The following is a 12,289-nucleotide window of genomic DNA, read 5'->3' as shown; positions in this document are numbered from 1 at the left end:
TAAATATATGTTATTTAAGATCTCATCACTCTTGTAACACATTGCGTGAAAGGCAGTTGAGTATTTTGTGCTAAATCATGCTAGAACGTGACTAGCTAACAAGCTAAATAGCTTACCTGTGACAATCCGTCACATTCACGTCGAGTTTCCTTGGTTGGTGTTTATTTCCTGTCAGCGCTCTTATTTTAGTTCAATTTCCTGCTTGGCTCCCTGAGTGCTGTTTCCCCTCACCTGCTGCTGATTGGCAGCCTGGACACACCTGTTGTCAATCAAGTGCCTGCTATTTATGCCTGCCTCGCCCTCCAGTCAGGGCTCGATGAATGGTTTCCTGTTCCCTGTCTCCTGTTATCCTGTTTCCTGTTTCCTATAGTTATGTTTTCCTGCGCTACACCTGCCATCTCTACATCTTGGGGTTCACTACCAAGAGTATATGACATTACCTGTGTTTTGAAAAATGTTTTAGCCAACAAGGTGCTTGTTAAAAGACATTAGGAAGAAGTTGTGTTCGAGTTTTTTATTTTCGTTTTTTAATTCTTAAACCATTTTGTAGGATATTGGTAACTTCAAGTACAAATAAAAATTGCCAACAGTAGTTACGGATACGTGAATTGTTCATTTTTGAGTATAAAATACATTTTAAAGATGGATTTTTTAATATAACCTTTATTTTGATAACAAAACAAAGGTAATGTATAAACCATTATGAGTTTAACTAATATGACCTATTACAGGGGTGTCAAACTCATTTTAGCTCAGGGGCCGCATGGAGGAAAATCTGTGCACATGCGGGCCGGACTATTAAAATCATGGCATTAAAAACAAAACAAAAAAAACTTCAGATTGTTTTCTTTGTCTTACTTTGGCCAAAAATAGAACAAACACATTCTGAAAATATTACAATAAAAATATAGAAAAAAATACCAGCAGCGGTAAGGTTTAGATCCATGAAGGAAAGAAGTGAAAGAATTAATACATTTACATATGCATAAAAATTTGATTTATTTTGTATTATTTTTAATGAATTAAGTAACGTTTATGACAACTGTCAGGTTCAAACATCCATGACATCTATTAAACAAGACAAGAAGCAAGGAAATAAACAGGCTCAATTTGAGGAGAAACATCTGGTCTGTACTCTTGCACAGTTTCCAGCACGCTCTGACGAAAAAAGGTTTACGTCTCCTCTTTTATTTGGATATTCCCTATTCACACAACAACAGCTGTTTCTAAAGGAATGGTAGGTATGTAAACAGCCGTTGTTTTCGGTCACATTAACACAAAATAAAAATATGCCTCAGGCTTGGGCTGGTCCTGGATCGAGCTTGGGCAAGTCTTGGATTACAATAGATAACCCCTCCCGTCTCCTCCCATCGTACACAGCGGAATTTTCCCAGCCTTTGGCTTGGTGCAACAAAGACAGCTTTCATCTGTTCACTGGGAACTCAGGGAACGGAAAGTTTTTTGATAATTTACATACAATTTTTCTGACAACAACCTTTTCCCAAAACACAATATAGAATGTGAGATATAACAGGATAATGCATACATTTATCATTTGTTTTCAAAACGGTTGCAAAAAAGTGGGACCCCAAAAATTTACTGTGGGACCCCATTTTTGTGACTTGATGGGGTAACTGGGACCCCATTTTGAAAATTCCTAGCACCAACACTGATGGAGTATTGGTGCGTGCAAAATGGCTTTTTGCCGATATCCGATATTCCGATATTGTCCAACTCTTAAATACCGATTCCGATATCAACCGATACCGATATATACAGTCGTGGAATTAACACATTATTATGCCTAATTTTGTTGTGATGCCCCGCTGGATGCATTAAACAATGTAACAAGGTTTTCCAAAATAAATCAACTCAAGTTATGGAAAAAAATGCCAACATGGCACTGCCATATTTATTATTGAAGTCACGAAGTGCATTATTTTTTTTAACATGCCTCAAAACAGCAGCTTGGAATTTGGGACGTGCTCTCCCTGAGAGAGCATGAGGAGGTTGAGGTGGGTGGGGTTGGGGGAGGGGGCGGGGTTGAGGTGGGGGGGTGGTTAGGGGGTACCAGGGGTGTATATTGTAGAGTCCCGGAAGAGTTAGTGCTGCAAGGGATTCTGGATATTTGTTCTGTTGTGTTTATGTTTATGTTGTGTTTACGGTGTGGATGTTCTTTCGAAATGTGTGGGTTCACAGTGTGGCGCATATTTGTAACAGTGTTAAAGTTGTTTATACGGTCACCCTCAGTGTGACTTGTATGGCTGTTGACCAAGTATGCCTTGCATTCACTTGTGAGTGTGAAAAGCCGTAGATATTATTTGATTGGGCCGGCACGCAGAGGCAGTGCCTTTAAGGTTTATTGCCGCTTTGTACTTCTCCCTACGTCCGTGGACCACTCTGCACAGCGGCGTTTTAAAAAGTCATACATTTTACTTTTTGAAACCGATACCGATAATTTCCGATATTACATTTTAAAGCATTTATCGGCCGATAATATCGGCAGCCCGATCTTATCGGACATCTCTAATTGCAGCCTATCTAATTCTTTTTTGCAGCAAAACTTTTTGGAGCAATGCCAAAATTAGTGAAAAAAATACCCTAATCTAATTGTTTGCTTCTCAGGTCCAGACACCAAACTGATGCAGAACAGCGGTCCCACCAAGTTTAAACGGGCCAGCATCGACATTCTGATGAACACCTTGGTCCTCTGGGTAGGACACACCTCTCTTTCTCACATCTCACAACCTTCTCAGGACATGATCTCTGTCTCTTTGTCTTGCCAGATCTTTGGCCTGCTGGTGTGTATGTGCATGTTTTTAGCTATAGGCAACGCAGTGTGGGAGCAAGTGGTCGGTTCCCGGTTTCAGAATTATCTATCGTGGGAACCTCCAGTCGACATCGTTGTCTTCTCCGCTTTCTTCGCCTTCTGGTCCTATGTGATCATCCTCAACACTCTGGTGCCCATCTCTCTCTATGTCAGGTGAGGAGGTAGTCTGCATGCAAGACCAATGAACATTGACACACTTACCATGTTTGGTGTGTTTGCTCAGCTGGTACGTTTGTTTAGTCTAAAGTAAACGCGCAGATCCAAACACTGGTGTGCACAAAACAAGCTCTTATATTGCATCCGGAGAGTATTCACAGCGCTTCATTTTTTCCACATTTTATTATGTTACAGCCTTATTCCAAAATTGAATACAATTAATGTTTTTCCCCTCAAAATTCTAAAGACAATACCCCATAATTACAATGTAAAAGTTTTTTTTTTTAAATTTTGCAAATATATCTGCTGTAAAATACTTTGTTTATGCCCTTTTGACAGCAATTGCGGCCTCAAGTCTTTTTAGATTCTATGCCACAAGCTTGGCACGCCTATCTTTAGACAGTTTTGCCCATTCCTTTTTGTCCATTCCTCTCTGCACCACCTCTCAAACTCCATCAGATTAGACAGGAAGCGTTGGTTTTCATCCAGGATGTCTCTGACCATTGCTGCATTCATCTTTCCCTCTATCTGTCATGATATGATGTTTTGTTATGTTTTGTTAGTTTTAGACTCCTATAGTTCCTGTTTGTGGTCACCATGGGGATTAATTGGGTTCACCTGCTTCTGGTTAGTGGTCCCACGCTCAGCTGCTGTCAACCACTAATCAGAGAGCTATTTATTCACCTTGCTCGCCACGCTCCGTCTGGCGTCATTGTTTGCTGTATGCAACAGTCACGTAGGTTCATGTCTCGTTTGGAGTTTATGCTAAGTGTTTGCTCCATGCAACCTGTCAACGTGAAATTTGTTTGTTTCATGCCACAGTTTCGTGAGTATTCCTTGTCCATAGTCCATGCTAAGTGTACCTTTTAGCTTCGAGTGCGATCAGGCACGTTGTTCTGTCGACTCGCTTTCTGTTTTTTGTACTCCTTTGATTTCTTGAGGAATAAATCATGTTTCTACCTGCACGCTTTGCCCGGAGTAGTCCGTCTGTACTTTGGGAGAACGAACCCCGCAGTAAGCTGCGAAAACCCCGTCGTGACACTATCCTGACTAGTCTCCCGGTTCCTGCCGCTGAAAAACATCCCCACCATGCTTCACTGTAGGGATGGTATTGGCCTGGTTTCGTCCAAACATGATGCCTGGCATTCACGCCAAAGACTTCAATCTTTGTCTGATCCGACCTGAGAATTTTGTTTCTCATGGTCCGAGAGTCTTTCAGGCGCATTTTTGCAAACTTTGTCCTAAGAAATGGCTTCCGTCTGGCTACTATACCATACAGGCCTGATTGGTGGATTGCTGCAGAGATGGTTGTCCTTCTGGAAGGTTCTCCTCTCTCACACAGAGGAATGCTATAGCTCTGACACAGTGACCATCGGGTTCTTGGTCAACTCTCTGACGAGACTAAGATGATTGCAGCAATGAAAAGAGACATGCAAGATCAGGGGATTCCAAACTTTTTCCACTGAGGGCCGCACACTGAAAAATCAAAAATCAAAGCAAGCGGGGGCCATTTTGATATTTTTTATTTTAAAAACCAATACAATGAATGTATAAAAAAATATACATTTAGGCCGCCACTCAGGCTTGATCCCGGTGAACCCAAAGAGTTTTGGTCAAAAAAATATAAAAAATGTGTCATTATTTAGTATTATTATTATTATTATTATTATTCAAAGTTTAAATCTCTAGATCAACATTAGGTCTATCTGTCAAAAAAACATTTTTAAACATTTAAGTTGTATGCCCTTTTTGTCAAAGAAATCCCAGGTTTTTTATGGAAAACCCCCCACCAAATATGCAATATTTTCCCCCAATTAAATTTTAAAGTGGAATATTTGAGATTATAAAATAATTGGAGCCTTAAAAAGGTCAATAACTCAAAACAATATTGAAATTTTTTGAGCAATGACACACACAAAAAAAATCCCACTAAAATTATTGGGGATCCAAAAGGGTCCTACTCATTAAAGTGTTAAAAAATAAATTATACTTTTTACTGATTACTTTTAGCACAATAATCTCGATCAGCTTCAGATCTGTCCGTCAATTCTAAGTTTTATTGTTGTTTATGTTTTTTGTTTGTTCGTTTTAGGCCCTTCTTTTAAAAAACAGCTCAGTTTTTTATATGGCAAAGACAAAATATGCAACATTTTCCCCAAAGAATATCTCAAAGTGGAATATTTAATATAACGGGGACGGCGTGGCGAAGTTGGTAGAGTGGCCGTGCCAGCAATCGGATGGTTGCTGGTTACTGGGGTTCAATCCCCACCTTCTACCATCCTAGTCACGTCCGTTGTGTCCTTGGGCAAGACACTTCACCCTTGCTCCTGATGGGTGCTGGTAGCGCCTTGCATGGCAGCTCCCTCCATCAGTGTGTGAATGTGTGTGTGAATGGGTGAATGTGGAAATACTGTCAAAGCGCTTTGAGTACCTTGAAGGTAGAAAAGCGCTATACAAGTATAACCCATTTATCATTATTTATTAAATATTTAATGTGACGTAATTGGAGCCTTGAATAGGTCAATAATTCATAATGACGTTGATTTTGATTACATTTTTTTTTTAAAGAAAGAAACAGCCTACATGGCAGCTTTGTGTTATTAGAGTAAACATTGCAACATTTTCTTGTTACATTTCACCTGTTTGCTCTTTTATACCACGTTTATTTGTTTTTTTTTATGGTATTTTTAGAATGTGTCGCGGGGCCGTTAAAAAATGACCTGCGGGCCACAAATGGCCCCCGGGCCGCACTTTGGACACCCCTGTGCTAGATAAAGACCAACACTTCCCATGCAATCTGATGGAGCTTGAGAGGTTCTGCAAAGAACTTCCCTAAGATAGGTGCGCCAAGCTTGTGGCGTCGTATTTAGAATTATATGAAGCTGTATTTGCTGCCAAAGGTGCATCAACAAGGTATTGAGAAAAAACTGTGAATACTTACGTGATTTTTTTATTTTTTTTTAAATAGATATGCAAAAAAAAATGTCATTATGGGGTTTTATCTGTATAATGAATGTATTCCATTTACGAATAAGGCTGTAATACAATTCAATTTGGAAAAAGTGAATCATTTCCAGATGCACTGCAAGTCCAAAATAGACCTCAAGCAAATGTACATCCCACATTGAGCCTCTGAATATCCTAAAACAACAACAATAACAATTTAAAAAACAAGCAAAAAAGACAAAAGCACAAATGCAAAAAGGAAAAAGATAGAATGTTAAATTAATGATAAAGTGGAACCTATTTAACCCTTTGAGGATATTCAGTTTTACTTATCTTCAAAGCCAAACTTTTTTATTTTTTTGACTTTTTTGCTCAAGTTTCTCAAACTTTGGTTCTGAACAAAAGTATCAAACTATAATGTTGTTTTTTAATTTTTTAAAGAGATGTCCGATAATATCGGCAGTCCGATATTATCGGAAATTATCGGTATCCGTTTAAAAAAGTAATGTTTATGACTTTTTAAAACGCTGCTGTACAGAGTGGTACATGGACGTAGGGAGAAGTACAGAGTAGTTGCGTCTCCCAGTCATACTTGCCATTTTCTCGGGAGACTCCCGAATTTCAGTGCCCCTCCCGCAAATCTCCCGGGGCAACCATTCTCCCGAATTTCTCCTGATTTCCACCCAGACAACAATATTGGGGGCGTGCTTTTAAGGCACTGCCTTTGCGTGCCGGCCCAATCACATAATATATACGGCTTTTCACACACACAAGTGAATGCAAAGCATACTTGGTCAACAGCCATACAGGTCACACTGAGGGTGACCGTATAAACAACTTTAACACTGTTACAAATATGCGCCACACTGTGAACCCACACCAAACAAGAATGACAAACACATTTCGGGAGAACATCCGCACCGTAACATAACATAAACACAACAGAACAAATACCCAGAACCCCTTGCAGCACTAACTCTACGCTACAATATACACCCCCCGCTACTCCCCGCCCCCCAACCCCGCCCACCTCAACCTCCTCATGCTCTCTCAGGGAGAGCATGTCCCAAATTCCAAGCTGCTGGCATGTTAAAAAAAATAATGCACTTTGTGACTTCAATAATAAATATGGCAGTGACATGTTGGCATTTTTTTCCATAACTTGAGTTGATTTATTTTGGAAAACCTTGTTACATTGTTTAATGCATCCGGGGGGGCATCACAACAAAATTAGGCATAATAATGTGTTAATTCCACGACTGTATATATCGGTATCGGTTGATATCGGAATCGGTAATTAAGAGTTCGATAATATCGGATATCGGCAAAAAAGCCATTATCGGACATCTGTACTTTTTTTTTTATGTTGACCATTTTGAAGGCCTTTTGTTTAGATAATGTCACAGTTGTCAATTAATAAAATACCTTTTATATACAGTACTGGCCAAAAGTTTGGACACACCTTCTCATTCAATGCGTTTTCTTTATTTCCATTTTGTAGGTCGGTCTTATTTGTTACTAATGGTTTAATTGTTTCGTAAATGCTCAACGGGATACATTAAAGGGGAACTGCACTTTTTTTTGGACGTTTACATATCATTCACAATCGTTATGTAAGACAAGAACACATGTTTTTTAATGCATTCCAGGTCGTAAAATATGGCCAGTATGCGAACAATGCAGCTAATAGGAGTGTATTATAAAGTCCTCTAAAAAAAACCGCCAACAATACTGCATTCACATCTTCTGACCTGAATATTAACCAAGTATTAGCAATATTGTTAATATACAGTACAGGCCAAACGTTTGGACACACCTTCTCATTCAATGCATTTTCTTTATTTTCATCAAAACTATGAATGAACACATGTGGTGTTATGTACTGAAATAACTTATTTTTTAGTTTCTTCAAAATAGCCACCCTTTGCTCTGATTACTGCTTTGCGCACTCTTGGCATTCTCTCGATGAGCTTCAAGAGGTAGTCACCTGAAATGGTTTTCACTTCACAGGTGTCATAGTTTTGATGCCTTCAGTGACAATCTACAATGTAAATAGTCGTGAAAATAAAGAAAACGCCTTGAAATGAGAAGGTGTGTCCAAACTTTTGGCCTGCACTGTAAATTAATACTAAATAAAAACTGTGACATCATTTGATTAAAAGGCATTTCAAGGGTTGAATTAAAGATTTTAAAAAATACATTACATGTTTGGTATTTGTCTTTAGTGCTGAAGTGGATTGAGAGATTTGTTGTTTGAAAAATGTGATATCAAAATGTTTTTATGCCCTCTGAAAAGTGATTTTTATGTACTATTTGATATGTGGTATTCTTGTTGAATAACTGCATTTGTATCATAGACCTGTGAAATAATTGTACATGGAAATGTATCAATTTAACATGAAAACACACCCTTAGGAAAAATAATGTATAAGGGAGTGACAATACGATAATGATGGCCAGAAATACAGCAAAAAAATCACTGAATAGACAAAAAAGTCAGTCTTTGTCCCAAGGGTTGAGTCAGTCTTATTCATGTATGTCTAAATGTAAAATTTAGAAAGAAAGTAAAAAAGTAAAACAATGTAAGACACGTGTGAAATGTTGATATTAATATTGATACACTTAGGGCTTGATTTACTAAGATCCCAACACCACGCAGTAAACAGCGTGTGCAATCTTTACAATTGTGTGTACTAGTGTTGTCCCGATATCAATATTTTGGTACCGGTACCAAAAATGTATTTCGATGCTTTTCGGTACTTTGATACTTTTCTAAATAAAGTGGACCACAAAAAATTGCACTATTGGCTTTATTTCAACAACAAATCTTGCGGTACATTAAACATATGTTTCTTATTACAAGTTTGTCCTTAAATAAAATAGTGAACATACAAGACAACTTGTCTTTTAGTAGTAAGTAAACAAACAAAGGCAAAAATTTGACAGCCAAATTAGACCAGGATATGACGAGAAAGGCATGCGAAAGACACTGTTTTTTTTAACCCTTCGTGAGGATTATGAGTCATCTTTCATCTAAACATCCTAACGTCGGCATCCCAGTGAAAGCAGACATTGTAAAATAAGTGATGTTTTATGAAGTCTGCAGTGAGCAATAGTCCGTGACGTTGTCGAAAGAAAAAACGAACGTTGTGATTAGAGATGTCCGATAATGGCTTTTTTGCCGATATCCGATATTCCGATATTGTCCAACTCTTAATTACCGATACCGATATCAACCGATACCCATATATACAGTTGTGGAATTAACACATTATTATGCCTAATTTTGTTGTGATGCCCCGCTGGATGCATTAAACAATGTAACAAGGTTTTCCAAAATAAATCAACTCATGTTATGGAAAAAAATGCCAACATGGCACTGCCATATTTATTATTGAAGTCACAAAGTGCATAATTTTTTTTAACATGCCTCAAAACAGCAGCTTGGAATTTGGGACATGCTCTCCCTGAGAGAGCATGAGGAGGTTGAGGTGGGCGGGGTTGGGGGGGGCGGGGATTGAGGTGTGGAGGTGTGGGGGGTAGCGGGGGTGTATATTGTAGCATCCTGGAAGAGTTAGTGCTGCAAGGGGTTCTGGGTATTTGTTCTGTTGTGTTTATGTTGTGTTACGGTGCGGATGTTCTCCCAAAATGTGTTTGTCATTCTTGTTTGGTGTGGGTTCACAGTGTGGCGCATAGTTGTAACAGTGTTAAAGTTGTTTATACGCTCACCCTCAGTGTGACCTGTATGGGTGTTGACCAAGGATGCATTGCATTCACTTGTGTGTGTGAAAAGCCCTAGATATTATGTGACTAGGCCGGCACGCAAAGGCAGTGCCTTTAAGGTTTAGTGGCGCTCTGTACTTCTCCCTACGTCCGTGTACACAGCGGCGTTTTAAAAAGTCATACATTTTACTTTTTGAAACCGATACCAATAATTTGGAAGCCGATATCGATAATTTCCGATATTACATTTTAAAGCATTTATCGGCCGATAATATCGGTAGTCTGATATTTTCGGACATCTCTAGTTGTGATGTGTTTTTGAAATGAAAGTGCCGCAGTATGCTTAAAATGAGCATAATACGTAAATATGTCATTATGAATGTGTCTGATACTATATGACATATATTCTTACAGCGTGTATATGAAACGTTGATGAAAGTGTTTCAAGTTGTTTTTTTAGAGCCCTTTATAGGCAGAACAGAGCAACTCCTATAAGCTCCATTTTTGATTGCATTTATTTACTAGTTAGAATGCATAAAAAAAGAAAAACGGGTTTTTGTCTTACATAAGGATTGTGAATGAAAGGCAAAATTCCAAAAAAAAGTGCAGTTCCCCTTTAACAGACACAATCCACTCTGCACATGTTTAGTAGATCAGTTTTGCGTGTGCTATCAGGTTTGCACATGTTTTAGTACACACAAATCTTTAGGAAATCAGGCCCATTGTTACCTGGAATGGCAAAGTTTATAGTCACCTCCGCATAGAAGTTATGTGTTTGCCGGCATCTGTCAGTTAGTAAGTTAGTTAGCAACATAACTCAAAAAGTTATCGGCCGTTTTGATGAAACTTTCAGGAACGTCATAAATGGGATCAAGTGATTCAATTTTGGGGGTGATCTGATTGATTTTATCAGATTTTACCTTACTAGGCTGAACTTTTGTATCTATGCTACTACCATTCACGCCTCCACCCACAGAGACAAAGACATTGGATGACTGATAAGAGGGATCACTACGTTTCCCTCTTAGGAGTTGATACTGATGCAAAGAGTGAACCCTCTTGCAGCCATTTTAATTATCCTTCAATTAATTTATCCGTCTGTCAGTCTCTTTGTTAGTAAGCAACAAAACCCAAAACGTTATGGGCGGATTTTGATTAAACTTTCAGCAGGTAGTACACAAAAAAAACGAATCTAAATATGGCGGACTTCGCCACTTTTGCACTTTTGTTAACTGTATATCCAAATGTAGCACGCCCACTACATGCAATTTTATCGTTTCCACACGCTAGTTGGGATCTTATGGTTGAGGCCAAAAGATTATTCTTTTAATTTCTGTTTCGGATGGCTTTATTGACATGTTCCTGTTCCTGTTGTACCAGCGTGGAGGTGATCAGACTGGCTCACAGCTTCTTTATTAACTGGGACCCGCAAATGTTCTGCTCCCAATGCAACACAGCAGCAAAGGCCCGGACCACCACTTTGAGTGAGGAGTTGGGCCAGGTGGGCTTCCTTACACACACACAGACACACACGCACACACACGCACACTTGAAAGTTAATGGCTTGTCAACTTCTTGCACACTAACAGTTAGAGCAGCAACATCGTGTATAACAGCACAATCTAATACAGTCCAATACAAAAATGATTCCTTAACAAAGATAATAATGACGACATTAAAAACATACTGTATATAATAATTAGGGCTGTCAAAAATAAAGAGTTAAATCATGTGATTATTTACAAAAATAATCTCACATTAATCATGTACACAATTTATTTTGAGCACACATTAAGTGATTAATCCAAATTCAAAAGTGTGATTAACCTGATTTAAAAATGCAACCATTTTATTAATAATGATATGATACGATAAGGATAAGATCTGCACTGACAGAGAGGTATTTTTATTTAACAATTATCATATCATATCATCATACTGTAGTTGCATAGTATACTGCATTCTAGCCAGCACTGTTTGTAATAATTTGCCATTTTATATAGTTTTTAAAGAGTAACAAAAAGATCTTAACAGCAATAAAACATTGTACTATATTGTTGATACTACTGATATATATATATATATATATATATATATATATATATATATATATATATATATATATATATATATATATATATATATATATATATATATATATATATATTGTCCGCCCTGAGATCGGTAGGTTGTGAGTTCAAACCCCGGCCGAGTCATACCAAAGACTATAAAAATGGGACCCATTACCTCCCTGCTTGGCACTCAGCATCAAGGGTTGGAATTGGGGGATAAATCACCAAAAATGATTCCCGGGTGCAGCCACAGCTGCTGCTCACTGCTCCCCTCACCTCCCAAGGGGTGATCGAGGGTGATGCGTCAAACGCAGAGAATAATTTCGCCACACCTAGTGTGTGTGTGACAATCATTGGTACTTTAACTTTATATATACAAACAAATTAAGTACCTAGATGAAAATAAATATTGAGGTCAATTTATAATTGATTATTAAATATTTATTTTCAGGAAAAAACTAATCACACTAGTTGTAATAGAATATCAACATCAGTAAAGTATTACTAGTAATATCACCAGACAAAACAGAAAACAAATATACAGCTTTCTGATAATATTGCC

General features: G+C 38.2%; 1 protein-coding gene across 6 annotated transcripts in view; it reads left to right on the top strand.

The window, feature by feature from the left end:
• Positions 1-12,289, top strand: part of atp8b2 (ATPase phospholipid transporting 8B2) — a 117,936-nt gene that overhangs the window by 45,869 nt on the left and 59,778 nt on the right. For all 6 annotated transcript variants that reach the window (XR_009822184.1, XM_062029897.1, XM_062029898.1 and 3 more), the window contains 3 exons: positions 2,626-2,714; positions 2,787-2,983; positions 11,036-11,156. Coding sequence is in view for 5 of the 6 variants with exons in the window: in XM_062029897.1 (XP_061885881.1) it covers positions 2,626-2,714; positions 2,787-2,983; positions 11,036-11,156 (407 nt within the window). In the remaining variant the exon portion in view is untranslated. The remainder of the gene's footprint in view (positions 1-2,625; positions 2,715-2,786; positions 2,984-11,035; positions 11,157-12,289) is intronic.

The sequence above is a fragment of the Entelurus aequoreus genome, linkage group LG20, assembly GCF_033978785.1.
Source record: "Entelurus aequoreus isolate RoL-2023_Sb linkage group LG20, RoL_Eaeq_v1.1, whole genome shotgun sequence".
NCBI lineage: Eukaryota > Metazoa > Chordata > Actinopteri > Syngnathiformes > Syngnathidae > Entelurus > Entelurus aequoreus.
The sequence above is the reverse complement of the archived record's forward strand: the minus strand, read 5'-3'. Positions and strand labels throughout refer to the sequence as shown.